The sequence below is a fragment of the Zootoca vivipara genome, chromosome 2 (genome assembly GCF_963506605.1).
Source record: "Zootoca vivipara chromosome 2, rZooViv1.1, whole genome shotgun sequence".
NCBI classification, from domain to species: Eukaryota; Metazoa; Chordata; class Lepidosauria; order Squamata; family Lacertidae; genus Zootoca; species Zootoca vivipara.
In genome coordinates, this window is record NC_083277.1 from 969,172 (window position 1) to 996,352 (window position 27,181).

Consider the following 27,181-nt stretch of genomic DNA (forward strand, 5'->3'; position numbering starts at 1 on the left):
CTTCCCACACAAGGAAAATGGATGTGTGGCACTCAAAACCGAAGTGATGCTCAGAACAGAGCATGTTTGGCTTCCGAAAAACGTTCCAAAACTGGAACACTCATTTCTGGGTTTGAAGTGTTCAGGTTCCAAGTAGTTTGAGAACTAAGCTGTTCAAAAACTGAGGTACCACTGTATTTATTTTTTCCCAATTTAATCTGCATTTATTCAACTCCCCCCCAGTGGCGATTTCCTTGGGTCAAAATGAGAGTACCCCCTAAATATTTTTAAAGGGAAAAAGCACTGAATTATACCATAACATTACATATCAATGGAAATATCATTTAATGAAGAATGTAATGCAATAACTTTTATGAAGGATTATTTATTACAATAGTAGTCATAAAGAATAAACGTGAAACAAACCCTCGGATCATGTCCACTTTCAAAGGTGGAGGGAGGCTTTCCAGCCTCAGGGCCCAGAGGGGGCTCCTGCCTTGGGGCAGCTGGTGGAGTTGGAGGAAGTAGACCCTTAGCACTCTCGCTTTGGGACCTGCCTGAACCTCCTTTTACATTATTCTCATCCATATTCTTTCTCTCCTGTGTCATTTTGGGGACAGCATCCTACACACACTTATGTCACCTTTGAGATGCTCTGTGCCCCCTTCCCTCCTCATGCAAGATGTGCAGCTAGGAACAGAGCCTTTCCTGGTTATGCCACTAAAAAACCATTTTATACATGATATATTTAAAAATAAAAAGAAAAGATGAGGGTTTCAAGATTACCTTCAGCATATAATAAATAATAAATATATTTATTTATTTTTATACCATCACATGGATCACTGTGGCCAGATCAGGGCGAGAGAGGTAAGGGACCAACTGCTTAATGCGGCGGAGATGGAAAAATGCCCCCTTAGCTGTGGCTGCAACCTGCGCCTCCCTGGAAAGGGAGGCGTTGAAGGTTACACCGAAACTCTTGACAGAAGGTGCTGGCACTAACTGAGCCCCCACAAGAGATGGGAGTTGGCCCCCCAACCCCATGTCGTCCCGACCCAGCCAGAGGACCTCTGTCTTCGAAGGACTTAACTTCAACCGGCTCCCACGTAGCCATCCAGCCACAGCTTCCAAACACCTAGTCAGTGTGTCCGGGGCCGAGGCAGGGCGGTCGTCCACCAGCAGATAAATCTGGGTGTCATCAGCATATTGATAACAACCCAGCCCCAAACTCCGGACAAATCTGGGCAGGGGGACGCATGAAGATGTTAAAAAGCATCAGGGAAAGGATTGTGCCCTGCGGGACTCCACACACCAAGGAGTCCCTCGGCCACAACTCCTTCCCTAGCGCCACCCTCTGTCCCCGACCTGAGATAAAGGAACGCAGCCATTGTTGGACTGTGCCCTGAATCCCCACGTCGGCAAGGCGGTGGTCTAAAAGCTCATAATCAGCCATGTCGAAGGCGGCTGACAAGTCTAGAAGAATCAGCAGCCCCGACCCGCCTTGATCCAGCTGTTTACGGAGGTCGTCTGTTAGGGCGACCAATGTTGTCTCGGTCCCGTGACCAGAACGATAGCCAGACTGGAATGGATCTAAAGCCGATGTTTCATCCAGAAACCTACCAATCTTTCAATTATCTTACCCAAGTACGGGAGATTCAAGACCGGGTGGTAATTGGAAAGATCGAAATAATAGGTGCTTTCAGTCTTTCTGCGTCTTCATGGTTCCATTATTGCAATCATAACAGTGAGAGTTATGCTGCTGTTCCTATAATATAATCTAACTCTGCTCCCAAAGCAACACCACCAATATGAGCTCCACTCTGTGCAACTCTCCAATCCCAGATACAAACATTTCCAACTCCCTCCCCCAAACCCCAAAACCAGCTGACTCTCAATCCATCCTCATTCAGAAGCAACACTCCAGACTCACACCTCCCTATCTAAAAGTACACTAAATATTATATTATGCTTACTATTGCAAAATGTTAGCTTGATTACTTTAAATACATGTTGAGACAATGTTACATACAAACAACAAAAGCTCACATACGCTGCAAGCATTTAAGATTGATTTCCTGTCAACTAGGAGAGAAACAGGTTCTACTCTCTAAATCGTTCCACCCCATGGAAGTGGGTAGATGTTTTGGAAAAGCATTCTATAATAACCAAAGTATATTCCACATTCCTTCTATTCAAACCCTTTCTCTTCTTTTGATGGCCTGTAGAGTTTCCACAACGGAACCTCTATCTAATTCCCTAGCACTTCTATGGTGTTAGGGCAAAATTCTGGGTGCGAGGCTGCTCAGCCACCCAGCTCGTCAGGCAAGGGCCTGCTGTCGCTGCGGAGTGTAAAGGAAGGAATCCAGCCACAATCCGGAGCAAACAGCAAGGTTTATTACTGCGCAGCAGGTTCAATGCGAGACTGAACCCCGAGCACAGGGTTGCAAGGACTTTTAAAGATTCCCACCAACATCCCATAAAGCATTGCAAAAGTGTCATACATACATCATCAAAACGTCAGGAAAAGGGGAAGGTACACAGGACATTTACATACAGGTAAGCAGGATTAGCATAAGGGAATGGCAGGTAATGACACTTAATGGTCCAAGTATTGATAAGCAAGTACGGGTAAGTACTGGGTTTGGATCCTTGAGCACCTGACAGGAGAGAACAATGAGGTCCAGGTGCAGGTAGCCCCTGGCAAGGGTGAGACCGGAGGAAAGTGAACGACAGGAGATTCCTTTCAGATGGACCGTGGATTATTCAGAAAGACATCGCCCTGGCTACGTGGGCTCCCGCTTGAGGGATTATGGCTGTTCCCAGCATCCTTAGAAGATCCAGGCCTGAGCTACAAAATGGTGGTGGAACGGTGAAGATCCATCAAGGAACTGATTTTCTATGATTTATTAAGCAGTTCCTGTTTTCCTAATACAAACCGCTGGAGTTTAGCGCAGCCTGGGAGGGCTAGATACATTGTGGCGAGTTCTAATTGGATCAAGGTTTCGATGCGCTGTCAACGATTGTCCTCCTGTCAACACCTCGTCAGCGCTCACTCAAGCATGCAGAGCTGAACTGAGCTGGGCTCTGCAGAGCCATTGCATTGACCTGATTGGTTAAGGCGCGTCTCTATTCAAATAAAGACTTCATTCAGAGACACAAGTACACAGTATCGTTCATTCAGAAATATGGCAACGTAGTGTCAAAGACAGCGGGGAATGGAAAGAAAGGCAGCCTTTATTATACAGGGCTTGTACTCGTGCAGGGTTCCAGGGTGCTGGTGTAACTCCAAAATAAGGTTGTTGAGTGGGACGGGGCTCCCATGAGGGCATCTGGATCATTCTTGGTAACGAACTGGGAACTTGTTTAGGTGCCCCCCTTCCTATTCCCTATCATATGGTTTCTCCTCTGTATGAGATTGTTCATGTTTTGTAAGAAGTCCACTCTCAGTGAAGCTCTTCCTGCACTCCATACATTTAAATGCTTTCTCCCCGGTGTGAGTCCGTTGATGACTTCTAAGGTCTCCACTCTGGCTGAAGCTCTTTCCACACTCCATACATTTAAATAGTTTCTCCCCTGTGTGAGTCTGTTGATGAATTCTAAGTGTTCCACTGTCATTGAAGCTCTTTCCACACTCCATACATTTAAATGGTTTCTCCCCCGTGTGAGTCCGTTGGTGAACTCTAAGCTTTCCCCTCTGACTGAAGCTCTTTCCACACTCCATGCATTCAAATGGTTTTTCCCCTGTGTGAGTTTGATTATGTAAATTAAGGCTGTCACTTCTACTGAAGCTCTTTCCACACTCCATACATTTAAATGGTTTTTCCCCCGTGTGAGTCCGTTGATGAATTCTAAGGTGTCCACTTTGACTGAAGCTCTTTCCACACTCCATGCATTTAAATGGTTTTTCCCCAGTGTGAGTCCGTTGATGTTGTCTAAGTGTTCCACTGTCATTGAAGCTCTTTCCACACTCCATGCATTTAAATGGTTTCTCCCCTGTGTGAGTCCGTTCATGACTTCTAAGGTCTCCACTCTGGCTGAAGCTCTTTCCACACTCCATACATTTAAAGGGTTTCTCTCCTGTGTGAGTCCGTTGATGAATTCTTAGCGTTCCACTCTCAGTGAAGCTCCTCCCACACTCAATACATTTAAATGGTTTCTCCCCCATGTGAGTTCGTTGATGAATTCTAAGGTGTCCACTGTGACTGAAGCTCTTTCCACACTCCATGCATTTAAATGGTTTTTCCCCAGTGTGAGTCCGTTGATGTTTTCTAAGTGTTCCACTGTCATTGAAGCTCTTTCCACACTCCATGCATTTAAATGGTTTCTCTCCCATGTGAATCCGTTGATGAATTCTAAGTTTTCCACTCTGACTGAAGCTCTTCCCGCACTCCATACATTTAAATGGTTTCTCCCCTGTGTGAGTCCGTTGATGAATTCTAAGTTTTCCACTCTCACTGAAGCTCTTTCCACACTCCATACATTTAAATGGTTTCTCCCCTGTGTGAGTCCGGTGATGAATTCTAAGTGTTCCATTCGACGTGAAGCTCTTTCCACACTCCATACATTTAAATGGTTTCTCCCCTGTGTGAGTCCGGTGATGAATTCTAAGTGTTCCATTCGACGTGAAGCTCTTTCCACACTCCATACATTTAAATGGTTTCTCACCAGTGTGAGTCCGTTGATGTATTCTAAGGTCTCCGCTCTGACTGAAGCTCTTTCCACACTCCATACATTCAAATGGTTTTCCCCCTGTGTGAGTATGATCATGTAAATTAAGGCTGTCACTTCTACTGAAGCTCTTTCCACACTCCATACATTTAAATGGTTTCCCCCCCATGTGAGTCTGTTGATGAATTCTAAGGTGTCCACTCCGACTGAAGCTCTTTCCACACTCCATACATTTAAATGGTTTCTCCCCTGTGTGAGTCCGGTGATGAATTCTAAGTGTTCCATTCGACGTGAAGCTCTTTCCACACTCCATACATTTAAATGGTTTCTCACCAGTGTGAGTCCGTTGATGTATTCTAAGGTCTCCGCTCTGACTGAAGCTCTTTCCACACTCCATGCATTTAAATGGTTTCTCCCCAGTGTGAGTCCGTTGATGAATTCTAAGGTGTCCACTCTGACTGAACCTCTTTCCACACTCCATACATTTAAATGGTTTCTTACCAGTGTGAGTCTGTTGATGAATTCTAAGGTGTCCATTCTGACTGAAGCTTGTCCCACATTCCACGCATTTAAATGGTTTCTCCCCTGTGTGAGTCCGCTGATGTAGTCTTAGTGTTCCACTATAAGTGAAGCTCTTTCCACACTCCATGCATTCAAATGGTTTCTCCCCTGTGTGAGTCCGTTGATGAATTCTAAGGTGTCCACTCTGACTGAAGCTCTTTCCACACTCCATGCATTTAAATGGTTTCTCCCCTGTGTGAGTCCGTTGATGAATTCTAAGGTGTCCACTCTGACTGAACCTCTTTCCACACTCCATACATTTAAATGGTTTCTTACCAGTGTGGGTTTGTTGATGAATTCTAAGGTGTCCACTCTGACTGAAACTTGTGCCACATTCCATGCATTTAAATGGTTTCTCCCCTGTGTGAGTCCGCTGATGTAATCTTAGTGTTCCACTATAAGTGAAGCTCTTTCCACACTCCACGCATTTAAATGGTTTTTTCCCAGTGTGTGTCCGTTGATGACTTCTTAGTGTTCCACTGTCACTGAAGTTATTCTCACACTCCATACTTTCAAACTGCTTCTCCTCTCTCTTTTCACACTCCATGTATTTAAATGGTTTTTCGTTATTCCCATTGAACGTGGCCCCCCAGAATTCTGACTGTCTTCTCCATTGCCTGCTTTGGGGGGCGAAGAGGGGAGGAACTCCTATTTGTTTTCTGGGAAGAGAATAATAGAATATTACAGACATCAATCAGCATGTGCTCTTATTTTAAAATTTCGTGCAATCTCTCTTGTCCTCCGTGTTCCCAGTTTTTAGGAAATACAAATGAAATAATGTCAAATAAAGGTAATGCAGTTCAGAAGCATTATCTTAGAATACGGTTGAACTGTGGGATTTACTTTTTAAATAAAGTGGTTTCTCACAGGAAAGGGAGCTGCTCTATGTCCATGAACCTGCCCACTATTCATCAGGGTCCTAAGTTCATCATGAAGTTCTTCATCTTCTGCACAATAATCCCCCACCCCTTGGAGCACATTTTGTCCCCTTCAGCCTCTAGATGTTTATTAATCACCTGCACAGTGCCTTTTGCCTCTGGAGGTACATATTGACCATTTTGGGAGACCCATATATAAGCCTAGTGACAAGGCTTGGTTCTTGTGGTTGGTTGAAGGAGTGCTCTGGTAGGAGAATGTTCTTGGGGTTGGACCTCCATCTCTCAGCCTTGCATCATTGCATGGAGAGAGCTGGAGATGCAGAAGGAAAGCAGCTGGAGCCTGACTGCTGGGAATCCCAGATTAAAACGCCCACCCCAATTACTCTTGGTAATAATTATATGCCGCCGAGTCTCGCAGCTGCCTCCTGCCACTGGCCTATCTTAGTGGAGAATCCCAGTCCAAGCCTCTCTCACTGTTCTTCCCCCTTTGCTCCTACTGGAAACTATTTATTAAATTTGTATATTTCTCTTCATCTGAAGATCACAATATAAAAATATGTGTGACGCTGAAAAGGTGACTATTAAAGGTGAAGAATACTGATTGTGGGAAAGAAAACGAATAAGATTACTCTGGAGAAAGGAAGTGAAACCAGTGATGTTTCCGCCTGAGTGTAAAGAAGAAACCAGCAGAGGCTTGACAGGCATATGTCAATAATGCTTTGATGGGGTTTCCTGCTCGGTAGGGGGTTGGACTGGATGGCCCTTGTGGTCTCTTAAACTCTATGATTCTATGAAATCAGTTTCATATTCCACGGCTGTTTTTCTCAGCCATGATTGTGTATTAGAACCTTTGCCACAGATTTCTTTTTTTCTTTTCCAGGTAAATCTTTATTTACTATCTTAAATTCATACTTCTTCTTTAAACTTAATCACAATGGTAACAAACTATTAACCACAGCATTTCTTCTTCCCCGAAATTCATTTTAACACTATCTCACATAATAAATGTAAATTAACTTAGAAATAACAATAATTAATAAACCATCTATAAAAGAAAAGAAAAAGGATTAAGACATTGCTGACTTCCCGATTGTGGGAATTGAGAATCGGATTATATTATGAGGAACTACAATTGCAAGAACTGAGACAACTTTTACAGCCGGAGGACAGTAACAGTACAACAGCAGAGGAAGACAATATAAACAATGTATCAAATAACAGTGACATTGTAGAGCAAGAAGAAATTCAACAGGATCTGTGATCACTAAAAGTCAGCATGGGTTCCTGAAAAATAAGTCATGTCAGACTAATCTGATCTCATTTTTTGACAGAATTACAAGCCTGGTAGATGAAGGGAACGCTGTGGATGTAGCCTATCTTGATTTCAGCAAGGCCTTTGACAAGGTGCCCCATGATATTCTTGTAAAGAAGCTGGTAAAATGTGGGCTAGACAATGCTACCATTCAGTGGATTTGTAGCTGGATTACTGACCGAACCCAAAGGGTGCTCATCAATGGCTCCTCCTCATCCTGGAGAGTAGTGACTAGTGGGGTGCCACAGGGTTCTGTCTTGGGCCCAGTCTTGTTCAACATCTTTATCAATGACTTGGATGATGGGCTTGAGGGAATCCTGAGCAAGTTTGCAGATGACACCAAGTTGGGAGGGGTGGCTAACACCCCAGAGGACAGGATCACACTTCAGAATGACCTTAACAGATTAGACAACTGGGCCAAAGCAAACAAGATGAATTTTAACAAGGAGAAATGTAAAGTACTACACTTGGGCAAAAAAAATGAAAGGCACAAATACAGGATGGGAGACACCTGGCTTGAGAGCAGTACATGTGAAAAGGATCTAGGAGTTTTGGTTGACCACAAACTTGACATGAGTCAGCAGTGTGATGCAGCAGCTAAAAAAGCCAATGCAATTCTGGGCTGCATCAATAGGAGTATAGCATCTAGATCAAGGGAAGTAATAGTACCACTGTATTCTGCTCTGGTCAGACCTCACCTGGAGTATTGTGTCCAGTTCTGGGCACCACAGTTCAAGAAGGATACTGATAAGCTGGAACGTGTCCAGAAGAGGGCAACCAAAATGGTCAAAGGCCTGGAAACGATGCCTTATGAGGAACGGCTTAGGGAGCTGGGTATGTTTAGCCTGGAGAAGAGAAGGTTAAGGGGTGATATGATAACCATGTTCAAATATATAAAAGGATGTCATATAAAGGAGGGAGAAAGGTTGTTTTCTGCTGCTCCAGAGAAGCGGACACGGAGCAACGGATTCAAACTACAAGAAAGAAAATTCCACCTAAACATTAGGAAGAACTTCCTGACAGTAAGAGCTGTTCGGCAGTGGAATTTGCTGCCAAGGAGTGTGGTGGAGTCTCCTTCTTTGGAGGTCTTTAAGCAGAGGCTTGACAGCCATCTGTCAGGAATGCTTTGATGGTGTTTCCTGCTTGGCAGGGGGTTGGACTGGATGGCCCTTGTGGTCTCTTCCAACTCTATGATTCTATGATTCTAGGAAGGGAAAGAGGAAGGAAATGAGGAATCTGCTCAACAAGAAGATTTGGAATCTACTCCCCCTATGCGGGGGGAAGGACAAGAGGTCATTGGGCTGATCAAAATGATGGAACTTTTTGGAGTTCAGAACACCCACAAGGAAATGGACGAGCAAGGAAATGGGAAAATCCAGGGGGACTGTAAGGAAGATTGGAGTGCAAAACATTGGAAAAAGGGGGTGGGATGAAGGAAGAATGGAATTTTTTTATTAGGATGGATCAAAAGGATTGATAACTGGTCTGATGATTATGGAACTTGCTGGACTGAAGGGGGTTGACTGGGGCTAGGGGAAGATTAGATATATGATTAAATTGATACATAGCAAATTTAAATGTGTAAGGACTTAATGATGGGGAAAAAGGGAGGTATTTGGAGGATAAAAATCAAGCAGGGGAAGAAAAGTAAGATTGATTAGATGAAATTATGATAGGATTTGGAAATATTAAATTTAGAATGTGGTAAGAAGATTTAAAAATGGGATAGTTTATACAACATAAGGTAAAAAAATTAATTGGCAATTAGAATGGGAATAATAATATGAAATCTGTTAAATGAGAATTGAAAATGGTAATCGGGGTAGGCGGAGGTCGGGGAAGCCCCCACAATGTTTATGAAAATGGAATGATTATAATAATAATTTTTCTTTTTTTCTTTTTTCTTTTTTTAGTTTCCTTTTTATTTCTTGGGGGGGTAGTTTTTGGTTTTTTTCTTGTGTTTCTTTTTTCTTTCTTTGGATTAATGGTTGGGTGGACACTCCCCTGATTTCTCCCTCATTTTTCTGGAGCTCCCTGGTGGCAGGAGGGGGCCTGTGGAGGGGGGGTTGGAAGAAGGTGGAAATATGTTATGTATGTTTTGTTTCTTAATGCAGAAAATTTAATAAAATATTATATATTAAAAAAAAGACATTGCTGACTTCCCGACATTTCCCGATGTATTTTACCTGTACAATATTGAACGTACTTACACTCTTATCCTATTCTTACTCAATTTTTAGTACTTTCTTATAACATGTCATATCCAGTTCCTTTATTTAATCACATAATATTTATATTTATACCAGAGTCATCAGGGGGTTTGGGCTGGGTGTCCATCAGTATGCGGATGATACCCAGCTCTACCTCTCTTTCAAATCAGAGCCAGTGAAGACGGTGAAGGTCCTGTGTGAGTGCCTAGAGGCGGTTGGAGGATGGATGGTGGCTAACAGATAGAGGTTGAATCCTGACAAGACAGAAGTACTGTTTGTGGGGGACAGGAGGCGAGCAGGTGTGGAGGATTCCCTGGTTCTGAATGGGGTAACTGTGCCCCTGAAATACCATGTGCGCAGCCTGGGAGTCATTTTGGACTCACAGCTGTCCATGGAGGCGCAGGTCATTTCTGTGTCCAGGGCAGCTGTTTATCAGCTCCATCTGGTACGCAGGCTGAGACCCTACCTGCCTGTAGACTGTCTCGCCAGAGTGGTGCATGCTCTAGTTATCTCCCGCTTGGACTACTGCAATGCGCTCTACGTGGGGCTACCTTTGAAGGTGACCCGGAAACTACAACTAATCCAGAATGCGGCAGCTAGACTGGTGACTGGGAGCGGCCACCAAGACCACATAACACCGGTCCTGAAAGACCTACATTGGCTCCCAGTACGTTTCCGAGCACAATTCAAAGTGTTGGTGCTGACCTTTAAAGTCCTAAATGGCCTCGGTCCAGTATATCTGAAGGAGCGTCTCCACCTCCATCATTCTGCCCAGACACTGAGGTCCAGCACCGAGGGCTTTCTGGCGGTTCCCTCGTTGTGAGAAGCCAAGTTACAGGGAACCAGGCAGAGGGCCTTCTCGGTAGTGGCACCTGCCCTGTGGAATGCCCTCGCACCAGATGTCAAAGAGACTACCAGACTTTTAGAGGACACCTGAAGGCAGCCCTGTTTAGGGAAGCTTTTAATGTTTAATAAATTATTGTATTTTAATACTTCTGTTGGAAGCCGCCCAGAATGGCTGGGGAAACCCAGCCACATGGGCGGGGTATAAATAAATAATAATAATAATAATTATTATTATTATTATTATGATGACCTTGGAGTGTCACTGTGGAACATAACAACAACAGGAACAAGAACAGCAACAATAAAAATAGGTTGTATGTCACTTTGGGCTGCCCTGGGCAAGAGAAAGAAACCAATAGGTTGAATAAATAAATAACAACAACAATTGAAATGGCAATAATAATAATAATAATAATAATAATAATAATAATAATTCAGCCTTTTGAGGGGCAAACACCGGAACCCACCCATTTCCATAGCAATCTTCCCAATCTCTTAAATCCCACAGACGTGAGATCTGATATAGTGGGAATATATAGCCGGCATTTGAGTGATAGTGGAGAAAGAATGAGTTGGACAATAATATGAAGGATACATACTGTTGTAAGAATGTATTAGATAAATAGTTAGCGGAATATATAACAACGGGAAAACATTCATGTTTAAAATATAATTTATGCATTAGGGATTAACAGGAAGTCAAAACTGTGGTCATATATGATTCTGAAATAGGGGGAATTTTCTTTTATTTTCCCTTTTCTTTTTTTAAATGCTCGCTCACTTAGCTTGGTGTTATATGTATTTTATTTTTGTTGTCATGCCAAACTATAAAAGATAACAACTTAGGTGGAGTGGCATAATAATAATTATTATTCTATTAAAAGGTACAGTCTTATAGGATATGTGATAGAGAACAAAATAGTGAAAAGCAATACAGTGGTACCTCGGTTTAAGTACACAATTGGTTCCAGAAGTCTGTACTTAAGCTGAAGCGAACTTTAGAATCCTAGAGTTGGAAGAGACCACAAGGGCCATCCAGTCCAACCCCCTGCCAAGCAGGAAACACCATCAAAGCATTCCTGACAGATGGCTGTCAAGCCTCTGCTTAAAGACCTCCAAAGAAGGAGACTCCACCACACTCCTTGGTAGCAAATTCCACTGCCGAACAGCTCTTACTGTCAGGAAGTTCTTCCTAATGTTTAGGTGGAATCTTCTTTCTTGTAGCTTTAATCCATTGCTCCGTGTCTGCTTCTCTGGAGCAGCAGAAAACAATCTTTCTCCCTCCTCTATATGACATCCTTTGATATATTTGAACATGGCTATCATATCACCCCAGGGACCCAGGTGGCGCTGTGGGCTAAACCATGAGCCTAGGGCTTGCTGATCAGAAGGTCGGCGGTTCGAATCCCTGTGACGGGGTGAGCTCCCGTTGCTTGGTCCCAGCTCCTGCCAACCTAGTAGTTCGAAAGCACATCAAAATGCAAGTAGATAAATAGGAACCGCTATAGCGGGAAGGTAAATGACGTTCCATGTGCTGCTCTGGTTTGCCAGAAGCGGCTTTGTCATGCTGGCCACATGACCTGGAAGCTATACGCCGGCTCCCTCGGCCAATAATGCGAGATGAGCGCGCAACCCCAGAGTCGGTCACGACTGGACCTAATGGTCAGGGGTCCCTTTACCTTTACCTTTACCATATCACCCCTTAACCTTCTCTTCTCCAGGCTAAACATACCCAGCTCCCTAAGCCGTTCCTCATAAGGCATTGTTTCCAGGCCTTTGACCATTTTGGTTGCCCTCTTCTGGACACGTTCCAGCTTGTCAGTATCCTTCTTGAACTGCGGTGCCCAGAACTGGACACAGTACTCCAGGTGAGGTCTGACCAGAGCAGAATACAGTGGTACTATTACTTCCCTAGATCTAAATGCTATACTCCTATACTTTCCCATTGAAAGTAATGGAAAGTGGATTAATCCGTTTCAGATGGGTCTGCGGAGTACTTAAACTGAAAGTACTCAAACCGAAGCGTCCTTAAACTGAGGTATGACTGTACTCAGTGGCGGAGCTTCATGGTACGGCACCGGGGGCTGGCCCCCATTCTGGGGGTGGGGCGCACACTCTGGGGGTGGGGCAGGTAGTCGCCATGGCACCCTTGGGATTGTGCTGCCTGGGGCGTACCGCCCCCCCCCCCACCCCTGCTTGTCCGTGCCTGACTGTACTATGTTATAACAAATTATTAACAGTTGAATGTATTTTTTTGTTTTTTTGTGATTATTAGTTTGTTCTGTGATATAAAAAAGTCTTTAAAAAATAGATATAGTGGGAAAATTGGAATGGAATATTGGTGGAATGGAGAGAATGAGTTGGGCACAGGTATCTCTGGATAGGAACCCTTTAGATGCTTCTCCCCAGAAAGACAGGCATGTGGGAGAGACTGTAGTTGCCAAGACAGAAGCCTCAAAGGGCGGAAAGAATAAAGGGGGCTTCCTCCCTTTCCTCTTTTCCCCCCATGGTTAGACTCCCTATAAGAGCCCCCAGTGCCCCATGCAGGAGCTGACCTGGGACTTCTGGCAGGGCAAGGACTGAGCTTCAAGGGAGGAGAGGGTGGGTGGATCAGGCCTCCTGTTCAGGGATCTCTCCCTGGTCTACTCAAAGGAGATTCCTGGTCAGGAGGGAGAAGTCAAGACAGGCAGCCCCCAAGTTTCTCTCTCTTTCTCCAAGATGCCCAGGGATGCTCCCCTCTCTCCCTCCCTCTGCCCCCAACTTCCTCTGCCCTCCTCCCCCCAGTCTCCCCTTTGCCCAGAGCCCCCCCCCTGGCAAGCTCACCCTTTGTGACAAATCTCTCCCAAGCGCCCCCCTCTCCATCCGGAGGGGCCTCGCCAGATGAGCAAGGAAGGGGGAGAGGAGGGAGAGGGGTCTCTATACAGGCCTCTCTCGCCCCCTTTAACCCTTCCATGGACTCCCTCTCTCCACTTCTCCACCCAAAGGGGAACCAGGATTCCTGCCAGGGGGAATCCGGAACTCGCAGAGAGACGCGGAATTGGGGCCTCGGTTCAAGTCTAACCCCTTAAGGGGGGGGGGGACTCCCATTTCCATTCTCTCAAAAGCGCCCAGGGGGGGCAGGGCAGCTGAGCATCTCTTGACTCCCAAGCGTAGGGGGCGCTGCAAACTCTGCGAATGGAGGGTCCCCGATTTAAAGCTGGATTGCCTGTGCAGAGAGCGCCCAGGAAGGGAGTTGTTCTTGGGGGGGGGGTCTCTGCCCCCTTTCTCTCATCGCTCATCGCCCCCTCCCTCCCAACCCGCAGCTCTACCTCTTTGTCCTCTCTGCTCCCCCCTCCCGCTTTTCTATTCCGATTTCCTTTATTGCAATATAAAGGGCTGGGGGAGGGGCTCCTTTATCCCAGCAGACCTGAATCAGCCCCTCCCCCGCTCGACTGAGCCACAGAAAGAAGGGGGAGGGGGAGGGGGAGGGCACCCCTACTTTCCTTCCTCCCCCCCCACCCCAAATCCTGCCCTCCCTTCTCAGCTGCCCTGTTTGCAGACTCAGGGGGAGCAAAAGCGCGTCTTTATCTCTCCCCCGCCCCCCCCCAAATATATAGATATACTGTATTTCGCACCTCTTTTCCCTCCTCCTCCTCCTCTGCCGACCTGCTCCTCTTCTGGGAATGTGAATGGCGGCCCCTCCGCCTCCCACCTTGGCTCCCCCCTCCCAACCTCCCTGCCTCTCTAGGAAGCGGAGCTCACTGACCCTTGGGGAGGAATGAGTGACGCCTCCCCCCCCCCTCCCAGAAGACACAAATTCTCCTCCTTCCAAACAAGCTCTGAATATCCTGTTTCTTTCCTGATAATCTCCCAGGTTCGATCCCCGGAGGCGGCAGGGAAAGAGACCCCCCCCCCAAAGTCCTTCATCTCTTTTCATCCCTTCTCAGGAGAGGGGGGAGGAGGGTCCATTCATTTCCCCACCCAGTTCCCAACGTGGCGTAGGGTGTCCCCGTTACAACAACCCTGAAGAGTAGACCGGAGTTGTGGGTCTTGGAGCAGTAATTGCGGACAACCCTCTTAGGGGTCCTTTCTAAAATAGGGGCTGGTGTTTGAACTTGGCCTTTGCTCAGGAGGGGGGAGGGCAGTTGCACCCCTCTTTTGGCTCCCCGCTATGAGGAGGAGACCCCCCCCTCCTGAAATGCAGGCCAGGGGGTGTCAAACTGTGCGACCTTCGTGCCCCTAGGAAGAGTCTTTTTCAGAGATTGGCGGGGATGGAACCGGAGACCTTTTCAGGAAAGAAATGGAATTATAGAGCAGGTTTGGAAGGAAGGAAAATTATGTATTCTGGGAGGGAGGGAGGGTAGAGGAACTTTGGCCACTTATTCCTCCCCCTGCATCAATGAGCTCCACTTCCTAGAGAGGAAACAATATTTTTGAAAAGAAAAGAAGAGAGGGAAGGTCAGAGGGGAAGGAAGGATCTCCCTCCTTCTTTTTGGAAGAGAGAAGGCCTGAGGAGGAGGAGGAGGAAGGGCCACAGAATTGGGAGGTTTGGGGAGGGAGAGAATAGTCTGCTTCTCCTCCCCTAGTTCTAGGTACAGGTAGGTAGCCGTCTTGGTCTGGCGGAGTCGAAACAAAATAAAAAAAACAATTCCTTCCAGTAGCACCTTAGAGACAAATGACAAACTGAGTTGGTCTCCAAGGTGCCACTGGAAGGAATTTTTATTATTTTCTTCCTCCTCCCCTCGCATCTACAAACGGGGGGGGGGGGCTGAAGGGTGACAGGAAGGTAGAGAAGGGCTGGGTGGGGATACTCCCAATGTTTGCATTGCAAGGTCCTCTTTGAAGCGCAGACGTGCAGGGAGGGGGGGGAACCGAAGACATTTGCTGCCTGAGAGGAACCAGAGAAGAGTGCTCCCCTCCAAAAAAAAGCAGCCTTATTGGGACACTGAGCATTCACCTGGGGACAACGATCTTCTCTCCACCAAAAAAGAAAGGCCTCATCTTAAATGCAGGACCTGCCTATCATATCACTGAGGTGCCCAGAACTGGACACAGTATTCCAGGCGAGGTCTGACCAGAGCGGAATACAGTGGTCCTATTACTTCTCTTGATCTAGATCAGTGTTTCCCAACCAGTGTGCCTCCAGATGTTTTGGGACTACAACTCCCATCATCCCTAGCTAGCAAGTGCAGTGGTCAGGAATGATGGGAGTTGTAGTCCCAAAACATCTGGAGGCACACTGGTTGGGAAACACTGATCTAGATGCTATACTCCTATTGATGCAGCCCAGAATTGCATTGGCTTTTTTAGCTGCTGCATCACACTGCTGACTCATGTCAAGTTTGTGGTCTACCAAGACTCCTAGATCCGTTTCACATGTACTGCTCTCAAGCCAGGTGTCACCCACCCTGTATTTGTGCCTTTCATTTTTTTTTTGCCCAAGTGTAGTACCTTACATTTCTCCTTGTTAAAATTCATCTTGTTTGCTTTGGCCCAGTTGTCTAATCTGTTAAGGTCATTTTGAACTGTGATCCTGTCCTCTGGGGTATTAGCCACCCCTCCCAATTTGGTGCCGTCTGCAAACTTGCTCAGGATGCCCTCAAGCCCATCATCCAAGTCATTGATAAAGATGTTGAATAAGACTGGGCCCAAGACCCAGTGACACCCCACTAGTCACTACTCTCCAGGATGAAGAGGAGCCATTGATGAGCACCCTTTGGGTTCGGTCAGTAAGCCAGTTACAAATCCACTGAATGGTAGCATTGTCTAGCCCGCATTTTACCAGCTTCTTTACAAGAATATCATGGGGCACCTTGTCAAAGGCCTTGCTGAAATCAAGATAGGCTACATCCACAGTGTTCCCTTCATCTACCAGGCTTGTAATTCTGTCAAAAGATGAGATCAGATTAGTCTGACATTACTTATTTTTCAGAAACCCATGTTGACTTTTAGTGATCACAGAGTTTCTTTCTAGGTGCTCACAGACTGTTTGCTTAATGATCTGCTCTGTAATCTTTCCTGGTATAGATGTCAGGCTGACTGGGCGGTAATTGTTTGGGTCCTCTCTTTTCCCCTTTTTGAAAATAGGGACATTTGCCCTCCTCCAGTCTGCTGGAAATTCGCCTGTTCTCCAGGAATTTTCAAATATTATTGCCAGTGGTTCTGAAATCACCTCTGCCAGTTCTTTTAATACTCTTGGATGTAGTTCATCTGGCCCTGGAGACTTGAATACATCTAAACTAGCCAAGGATTCTTGTACTACCTCCTTACTTATTCTGGGCTGTGTTTCCCCTGCTGAATCATCTGCTCCATATTGTTCAGGAGTTTCTGGGGCAGCTTCAGGGGCAGCCCTGTGTAAAGCGAGTTACAATAATCAAACCTGGAGGTGACCATCACAAGGATCACTGTGGCCAGATCAGGGCGAGAGAGGTAAGGGACCAACTGCTTAATGTGGCGGAGATGGGAAAATGCCACCTTAGCTGTGGCTGCAACCTGCGCCTCCCTGGAAAGGGAGGCGTTGAAGGTTACACCGAAACTCTTGACAGAAGGCGCTGGCACTAACTGAGCCCCCACAAGAGATGGGAGTTGGCCCCCCAACCCCATGTCGTCCCGACCCAGCCGGAGGACCTCTGTCTTCGAATGACTTAACTTCAACCGGCTCCCACCTAGCCATCCAGCCACAGTTTCCAAACACCTGGTCACTGTGTCCGGGGCCGAGGCAGGGCGGTCGTCCACCAGCAGATAAATCTGGGTGTCATCAGCATATTGATAACAACCCAGCCCAAACTCTGGACAAATCTGGGCAGGGGGACGCATGAAGATGTTAAAAAGCATCAGGGAAAGGATTGTGCCCTGCGGGACTCCACACACCAAGGAGTCCCTCGGCCACAACTCCTTCCCTAGCGCCACCCTCTGTCCCCGACCTGAGATAAAGGAACGCAGCCATTGTTGGACTGTGCCCTGAATCCCCACGTCGGCAAGGCGGTGGTCTAAAAGCTCATAATCAACCATGTTGAAGGCGGCTGACAAGTCTAGAAGAATCAGCAGCCCCGACCCGCCTTGATCCAGCTGTTTACGGAGGTCGTCTGTTAGGGTGACCAATGTTGTCTCGGTCCCATGACCAGGACGATAGCCAGACTGGAATGGATCTAAAGCCGATGTTTCATCCAGAAACCTACCAATCTTTCAATTATCTTACCCAAGTACGGGAGATTCAAGACCGGGTGGTAATTGGAAAGATCGAAATAATAGGTGCTTTCAGTCTTTCTGCGTCTTCATGGTTCCATTATTGCAATCATAACAGTGAGAGTTATGCTGCTGTTCCTATAATATAATCTAACTCTGCTCCCAAAGCAACACCACCAATATGAGCTCCACTCTGTGCAACTCTCCAATCCCAGATACAAACATTTCCAACTCCCTCCCCCAAACCCCAAAACCAGCTGACTCTCAATCCATCCTCATTCAGAAGCAACACTCCAGACTCACACCTCCCTATCTAAAAGTACACTAAATATTATATTATGCTTACTATTGCAAAATGTTAGCTTGATTACTTTAAATACATGTTCAGACAATGTTACATACAAACAACAAAAGCTCACATACGCTGCATGCATTTAAGATTGATTTCCTGTCAACTAGGAGAGAAACAGGTTCTACTCTCTAAATCGTTCCACCCCATGGAAGTGGGTAGATGTTTTGGAAAAGCATTCTATAATAACCAAAGTATATTCCACATTCCTTCTATTCAAACCCTTTCTCTTCTTTTGATGGCCTGTAGAGTTTCCACAACGGAACCTCTATCTAATTCCCTAGCACTTCTATGGTGTTAGGGCAAAATTCTGGGTGCGAGGCTGCTCAGCCACCCAGCTCGTCAGGCAAGGGCCTGCTGTCGCTGCGGAGTGTAAAGGAAGGAATCCAGCCACAATCCGGAGCAAACAGCAAGGTTTATTACTGCGCAGCAGGTTCAATGCGAGACTGAACCCCGAGCACAGGGTTGCAAGGACTTTTAAAGATTCCCACCAACATCCTATAAAGCATTGCAAAACTGTCCTACATACATCATCATTACATAGTGAAACGTCAGAAAAAGGGGAAGGTGCAGAGGACATTTACATACAGGTAAACAGGATTAGCATAAGGCAATGACAGGTAATGGTATATAATGGTTCAACTATTGACACGCAAGTACAGGTAAGTACTGGGTGGGGAATCCTTGAGCACCCGACAGGAGAGAACAATGAGGTCCAGGTGCAGGTAGCCCCTGGCATGGGTGAGACTGGAGGAAAGTGAACGACAGGAGATTCCTTTCAGATGGACCATGGATTATTCAGAAAGACATCTCCCTGGATACGTGGGCTCCCGCTTGAGGGATTAAGGCTGTTCCCAGCATCCTTAGAAGATCCAGGCCTGAGCTACAAAATGGTGGTGAAACGGTGAAGATCCATCAAGGAACTGATTTTCTATGATTTATTAAGCAGTTCCTGTTTTCCGAATACAAAGGGCTGGAGTTTAGCGCAGCCTGGGTGGGCTAGATACATTGTAGCAAGTTCTAATTGGATCAAGGTTTCGATGCGCTGTCAACAATTGTCCTCCTGTCAACACCTCTCAGCGCTCACTCAAGCATGCACAGCTGAGCTGAGCTGGGCTCTGCAGAGCCATTACATTGACCTGATTGGTTAAGGCGCGTCTCTATTCAAATAAAGACTACATTCAGAAATATGAGTACACAGTATCGTTCATTCAAAAATATGGCAACGTGGTGTCAAAGACAGCGGGGAAAGCATAGAAAGGCAGCCTTTATTATACGGGGCTTGTACTCGTGAAGGGTTTCAGGGTGCTGGTGTTGGTGTAACTCCAAAGTGGGGTTGTTGAGTCGGACGGGGCTCCCATGAGGGCATCTGGATCATTTTTGGTAACGAACTGGGAACTTGTTTAGGTGCCCCCCTTCCTATTCCCTATCATATGGTTTCTCCTCTGTATGAGATTGTTGATGTTTTGTAAGAAGTCCACTCTCAGTGAAGCTCTTCCTGCACTCCATACATTTAAATGGTTTCTCCCCTGTGTGACTCCGTTGATGAATTCTAAGTATTCCATTCGAAGTGAAGCTCTTTCCACACTCCATACATTTAAATGGTTTCTCTCCTGTGTGAGTTTGATTAATTTAAATTAAGGCTGTCACTTCTACTGAAGCTCTTTCCACACTCCATGCATTTAAATGGTTTTTCCCCAGTGTGAGTCCGTTCATGTTTTCTAAGGTTTCCATTGTCATTGAAGCTCTTTCCACACTCCATACATTTAAATGGTTTCTCCCCCGTGTGTGTCCGTTGATGAACTCTAAGCTTTCCCCTCTGACTGAAGCTCTTTCCACACTCCATGCATTTAAATGGTTTCTCCCCAGTGTGAGTCTGTTGATGAATTCTAAGGTCTCCACTCTGGCTGAAGTTCTTTCCACACTCCATACATTTAAATGGTTCCCCCCCCATGTGAGTCTGTTGATGAAATCTAAGGTGTCCACTCTGACTGAAGCTCTTTCCACACTCCATGCATTTAAATGGTTTTTCCCCAGTGTGAGTCCGTTGATGTTTTCTAAGTGTTCCACTGTCATTGAAGCTCTTTCCACACTCCATACATTTAAACGGTTTCTCCCCCGTGTGAGTCCGTTGATGAACTCTAAGCTTTCCCCTCTGACTGAAGCTCTTTCCACACTCCATGCATTTAAATGGTTTCTCCCCAGTGTGAGTCCGTTGATGACTTCTAAGGTCTCCACTCTGGCTGAAGCTCTTTCCACACTCCATGCATTTAAATGGTTTCTCCCCTGTGTGAGTCCGTTGATGAATTCTAAGGTGTCCACTCTGACTGAAGCTCTTTCCGCACTCCATACATTTAAATGGTTTCTCTGCTGTGTGAGTCCGTTGATGAATTCTAAGTTTTCCACTCTCATTGAAGCTCTTTCCACACTCCATACATTTAAATGGTTTCCCCCCCATGTGAGTCTGTTGATGAATTCTAAGGTGTCCACTCTGACTGAAGCTCTTTCCACACTCCATACATTTAAATGGTTTCTCCCCTGTGTGAGTCCGTTGATGAATTCTAAGTGTTCCATTCGAAGTGAAGCTCTTTCCACACTCCATGCATTTAAATGGTTTTTTCCCCATGTGAGTCTGTTGATGAATTCTAAGGTGTCCACTCTGACTGAAGCTCTTTCCACACTCCATGCATTTAAATGGTTTCTCCCCTGTGTGAGTCCGTTGATGAATTCTAAGTGTTCCACTCTGACTGAAGCTCTTTCCACACTCCATGCATTTAAATGGTTTCTCTCCCATGTGAGTCTGTTGATGACTTCTAAGGTGTCCACTCTGACTGAAGCTCTTTCCACACTCCATACATTTAAATGGTTTCTCCCCTGTGTGAGTCCGTTGATGAATTCTAAGTGTTCCATTCGAACTGAAGCTGTTTCCACACTCCATGCATTTAAATGGTTCCCCCCCCATGTGAGTCTGTTGATGAAATGTAGGTTGTCCACTCTCACTGAATCTCTTTCCACACTCCATGCATTTAAATGGTTTTCCCCCAGTGTGAGTCCGTTGATGTTTTCTAAGTGTTCCACTGTCATTGGAGCTCTTTCCACACTCCATACATTTAAATGGTTTCTCCTCCATGTGAGTCCGTTGATGAACTCTAAGCTTTCCCCTCTGACTGAAACTCTTCCCACACTCCATGCATTTAAATGGTTTCTCCCCAGTGTGAGTCTGTTGATGACTTCTAAGGTTTCCACTCTGACTGAAGCTCTTTCCACACTCCATACATTTAAATGGTTTTTCCCCTGTGTGAGTTTGATTATGTAAATTAAGGCTGTCACTTCTACTGAAGCTCCTTCCACACTCCATGCATTTAAATGGTTTCTCCCCCATGTGAATCCATTGATGTTTTCTTAGTGTTCCACTGTCACTGAAGCTCTTCTCACACTCTATTCTTTCAAACTGCTTCTCCTCTCTTTTTTCACACTCCATGTATTTAAATGGTTTCTTCGTTATTCCCATTGAACGTGGCCTCCCAGAATTCTGACTGTCTTCTCCATTGTCTGCTTTGGGGGGCAAAGAGGGGAGGAAATCCTATTTGTTTTCTGGGAAGAGAAGAATGGAATATTACAGACATCAATCAGCATGTGCTCTTATTTTAAAATTTCGTGCAATCTCTCTTGTCCTCCGTGTTCCCAGTTTTCAGGAAATACAAATGAAATAATGTCAAATAAAGGTAATGCAGTTCAGAAGCATTATCTTAGAATATGGTTGAACTGTGGGATTTACTTTTTAAATAAAGTGGTTTCTCACAGGAAAAGGAGCTGCTCTATGTCCATTAACCTACCCACTATTCATCAGGGTCCTAAGCTCACCATGAAGTTCTTCATCTTCTGCACAACAATCCTCCACCCCTTGGGCCACATTTTGTCCCCTTCGGCCTCTAGATCTTTATTAATCACTTGCACAGTCCCTTTGGCCTCAGGAGGTGCATATTGACCATTTTGGGAGACCCATATATAAGCCTAGTGACAAGGCTTGGTGCTTGTGGTTGGTTGAAGGAGTGCTCAGGTAGGAGAATGTTCTTGGGGTTGGACCTCCATCTCTCAGCCTTGCATCATTGCATGGAGAGAGCTGGAGATGCAGAAGGAAAGCAGCTGGAGCCTGACTGCTGGGAATCCCAGATTAAAACATCCAACCCAATTATTATTCACTATAATTATATGCCGCCGAGTCTCGCACCTTCCTCCTGCCACTGGCCTATCTTAGTGGAGAATCCCAGTCCAAGCCTCTCTCACTGTTCTTCCCCCTTTGCTCCTACTGGAAACTATTTATTAAATTTGTTAAAGGTGAAGAATACTGATTGTGGGAAAGAAAAGGAAGAAGATTACACTCTGGATAAAGGAGGTGAAACCAGTGATGTTTCAAGAAACCAGCAGAGGCTTGACAGGCATATGTCAATAATGCTTTGATGGTGTTTCCTGCTCGTTAGGGGGTTGGACTGGATGGCCCTTGTGGTCTCTTAAACTCTATGATTCTATGAAATCAGTTTCATATTCCCTGGCTGTTTTTCTCAGCCATGATTGTGTATTAGAACCTTTGCCACAGATTTCTTTTTTTCTCTTTCAGTTAAATCTTTATTTACTATCTTAAATTCATACTGCAAGAATGAACTGCAAGATCAAACCTATCCATTCTTAAGGAAATCAGCCCTGAGTGCTCCCTGGAAGGACAGATCGTGAAGCTGAGGCTCCAATACTTTGGCCACCTCATGAGAAGAGAAGAATCCTTGGAAAAGACCCTGATGTTGGGAGAGATGGAGGGCACTAGGAGAAGGGGACGACAGAGGACATGATGGTTGGACAGTGTTCTCGAAGCTACGAACATGAGTTTGACCAAACTGCGGGAGGCAGTGCAAGACAGGAGTGCCTGGCGTGCTATGGTCCATGGGGTCACGAAGAGTCGGACACGACTAAACGACTAAACAACAACAAATTCATACTTCTTTAAACTTAATCACAATGGTAACAAACTATTAACTACAGCATTTCTTCTTCCCCTAAATTTATTTTAACACTATCTCACATAAAAATGTAAATTAACTTAGAAATAATAATAATTAATAAACCATCTATAAAAGAAAAGAAAAAGGATTAAGACATTGCTGACTTCCCGACATTTCCCGATGTATTTTACCTGTACAATATTGAAAGTACTCACACTCTTATCCTATTCTTACTCAACTTTTAGTACTTTCTTATAACATGTCATATCCAGTCCCTTTATTTAATCACATAATATTTATATTTATACCAGAGTCATCAGGGGGTTGGGGCTGGGTGTTCATCAGTATGCGGATGATACCCAGCTCTACCTCTCTTTCAAATCAGAACCAGTGAAGGCAGTGAAGGTCCTGTGTGAGTGCGTGGAGGCGGTTGGAGGTTGGATGGGGGCTAAGAGATTGAGGTTGAATCCTGACAAGACAGAAGTACTCTTTGTGGGGGAAAGGAGGCGGGCAGGTGTGGAGTATTCCCTGGTCCTGAATGGGGTAGCTGTGCCCCTGAAGGACCAGGTGCGCAACCTGGGAGTCATTTTGGACTCACAGCTGTCCATGGAGGCGCAGGTCAATTCTGTGTCCAGGGCGGCTGTCTACCAGCTCCATCTGGTACGCAGGCTGAGACCCTACCTGCCTGTAGACTGTCTCGCCAGAGTGGTGCATGCTCTAGTTATCTCCCGCTTGGACTACTGCAATGCGCTCTATGTGGGGCTACCTTTGAAGGTGACCCAGAAACTACAATTAATCCAGAATGCGGAAGCTAGACTGGTGACTGGGAGCGGCCACCAAGACCACATAACAAGGGTCCTGAAAGACCTACATTGGCTCCCAGTACGTTTCCGAGCACAATTCAAAGTCTTGGTGCTGACCTTGAAAGCCCTAAATGGCCTCGGTCCAGTATACCTGAAGGAGCGTCTCCACCTCCATCGTTTTGCCCGGACACTGAGGTCCAGCACCGAGGGCCTTCTGGCGGTTCCCTCGCTACGAGAAGCCAAGTTACAGGGAACCAGGCAGAGGGCCTTCTCGGTAGTGGAACCCGCCCTGTGGAACCCCCTCATACCAGATGTCAAAGAGAAAAACAACTACCAGATTTTTAGAGGACACCTGAAGGCAGCCCTGTTTAGGGAAGCTTTTGATGTTTAATAAATTATTGTATTTTAATACTTCTGTTGGAAGCTGCCCAGAGTGGCTGGGGAAACCCAGCCAGATGGGCGGGGTATAAATAATAAATGATGATGATGATGATGATGATAATGACATTGGAGTATCACCGTGGAACATAACAACAACGGCAACAACAACAACAACAACATGTTGTATGTCACTTTGGGCTGCCCTGGACAAGGGAAAGAAACTAATAGGTTGAATAAATAACAACAACAACAATTGAAATTGCAATAATAATAATAATGCAGGCTTTTAAGGGGCAAACACGGGACCCCACCCATTTCCATAGCAATCGTCCCAATCTCTTAAATCCCACAGACGTGAGATCTGATATAGTGGGAATATATAGCCGGCATTTGAGTGATAGTGGAGAAATAATGAGTTGGACAATAATATTAAGGATACATACTGTTGTAAGAATGTAGTAGATAAATAGTTAGCGGAATACATTCATGTTTAAAATATAATTCATGCATTAGGGATTAACAGGAAGTCAAAACTGTGGTTATATATGATTCTGAAATAAGGGGGAATTTTATTTTATTTTCCCTTTTCTTTTTTTATATGCTCGCTCACTTAGCTTGGTGTTATATGTATTTTATTTTTGTTCTCATTCCAAACTATAAAAGGTAACAACTTAGGTGGAGTGGTATAATAATAATAATAATAATAATAATAATAATAATTTTATTAAAAGGTATAGTCTTATAGGATATGTGATAGAGAACAACATAGTGAAAAGCAATACAGTGGTACCTCGGTTTAAGTACACAATTGGTTCCAGAAGTCTGTACTTAAGCTGAAGCGAACTTTAGAATCATTGAGTTGGAAGAGACCACAAGGGTCATCCAGTCCAACCCCTTGCCAAGCAGGAAACACCATCAAAGCATACTTGACAGGAGACTCCACCACACTCCTTGGCAGCAAATTCCACTGCCGAACAGCTCTTGCTGTCAGGAAGTTCTTCCTAATGTTTAGGTGGAATCTTCTTTCTTGTAGTTTGAATCCATTGCTCCGTGTCCGCTTCTCTGGAGCAGCAGAAAACAACCTTTCTCCCTCCTCTATATGACATCCTTTTATATATTTGAACATGGCTATCATATCACCCCTTACCCTTCTCTTCTCCAGGCTAAACATACCCAGCTCCCTAAGCCGTTCCTCATAAGGCATTGTTTCCAGGCCTTTGACCATTTTGGTTGCCTTCCTCTGGACACGTTCCAGCTTGTCAGTATCCTTCTTGAACTGTGGTGCCCAGAACTGGACACAGTACTCCAGGTGAGGTCTGACCAGAGCAGAATACAGTGGCACTATTACTTCCCTTGATCTAAATGCTATACTCCTATACTTTCCCATTGAAAGTAATGGAAAGTGGATTAATCCGTTCCAGACGGGTCCGCGGAGTACTTAAACTGAAAGTACTCAAACCGAAGCGTCCTTAAACTGAGGTATGACTGTACTCAGTGGCGGAGCTTCATGGTACGGCACCGGGGGCTGGCGCCCATTCTGGGGGTGGGGGGCACACTCTGGGGGTGGGGCGGGTAGTCGCCATGGCACCCTTGGGATTGTGCTGCCTGGGGCATACCGCCCCCCCCACCCCTGCTTGTCCGTGCCTGACTGTACTATGTTATAACAATGATTAACTGTTGAATGTATTTTTTTGTTTTTTTGTGATTATTAGTTTGTTCTGTGATATAAAAAAATCTTTAAAAAATAGATATAGTGGGAAAAGTGGAATGGAATATGGGAATATTGGTGGAATGGAGAGATGGAGTTGGGCACAGGTATCTCTGGATAGGAACCCTTTAGATGCTTCTCCCCAGAAACACAGGCATGTGGGCGAGACTGTAGTTGCCAAGACAGTAGCCTCAAAGGGCGGAACGAATAAAGGGGGCTTCCTCCCTTTCCTCTCCCCCCCCTGGTTAAACTCCCTATAAGAGCCCCCAGCGCCCCATGCAGGATCTGACCTGGGACTTCTGGCAGGGCAAGGACTGAGCTTGAAGGGAGGAGAGGGTGGGTGGATCAGGCCTCCTGTTCAGGGATCTCTCCCTGGTCTACTCAAAGGAGATTCCTGAGCAGGAGGGAGAAGTCAAGGCAGGCAGCCCCCAAGTCCCTCTCTCTTTCTCCAATATGCCCAGGGATGCTCCCCTCTCTCCCTCGCTCCGCCCCCCAACATCCTCTGCCCTCCTCCCTCCGCCCCCCAGTCTCCCCTTTGCCCAGAGCCCCCCCCCCTGGCAAGCTCACCCTTTGTGCCAAATCTCTCCCAAGCGCCCCCCTCTCCATCCGGAGGGGCCTCGCCAGATGAGCAAGGAAGGGGGAGAGGAGGGAGAGGGGTCTCTATACAGGCCTCTCTCGCCCCCTTTAACCCTTCCATGGACTCCCTCTCTCCACTTCTCCACCTAAAGGGGAGCCAGGATTCCTGCCAGGGGGAATCCGGAACTCGCAGAGAGACGCGGAATTGGGGCCTCGGTTCAAGTCTCAGCCCTTAAGGGGGGGGGGGACTCCCATTTCCATTCCTGAAAAAGCGCCCGGGGGGGGCAGGGCAGCTGAGCATCTCTTGACTCCCAAGCGGAGGGGGCAATGCAAAACCTGCGAATGGAGGGTCCCCGATTTAAAGCTGGATTGCACGGATCAGGGCCTGTGCAGATAGCGCCCAGGAAGGGAGTTGTTCGGGGGGGGGGTCTCCGCCCCCTTTCCTCCCTCCCCCCCCACCAGCTCTACCTCTTTGTCCTCCCTGCTCCCCCCCCCCGCTCGCTCTTCTCTTCCCTTTTCCTCTCCTTCTGGGGGAGGGGCTCCTTTATCCCAGCAGGGACTGAATCAGCCCCTCCCCCGCTCGACTGACCCACAGAAAGGAGGGGGAGGGGGAGGACACCCCTACTTTCCTTCCTCCCCCCCACCCCAAATCCTGCCCTCCCTTCCCAGCTGCCCTGTTTGCAGACTCAGGGGGAGCAAAAGCGCGTCTTTATCTCTCTCCCGCCCCCGCCCCCCAAATATATAGATATACT

The 27,181-nt window shown here is 46.1% G+C and overlaps 1 protein-coding gene across 1 annotated transcript; it reads right to left on the bottom strand.

The window, feature by feature from the left end:
- Positions 1-307: 307 nt before the first annotated feature.
- LOC118081192 (zinc finger protein 721-like) lies at positions 308-26,288 on the bottom strand. The gene is made up of 2 exons (XM_060271147.1): positions 19,641-26,288; positions 308-5,717 (listed from the first exon to the last, which is right to left on the bottom strand). Exons 1-2 carry the CDS (start codon positions 21,476-21,478, stop codon positions 3,359-3,361), a joined length of 4,197 nt encoding a protein of 1,398 aa, XP_060127130.1. The 5' UTR covers positions 21,479-26,288; the 3' UTR covers positions 308-3,358.
- Between the last annotated feature and the right edge of the window lie 893 nt (positions 26,289-27,181).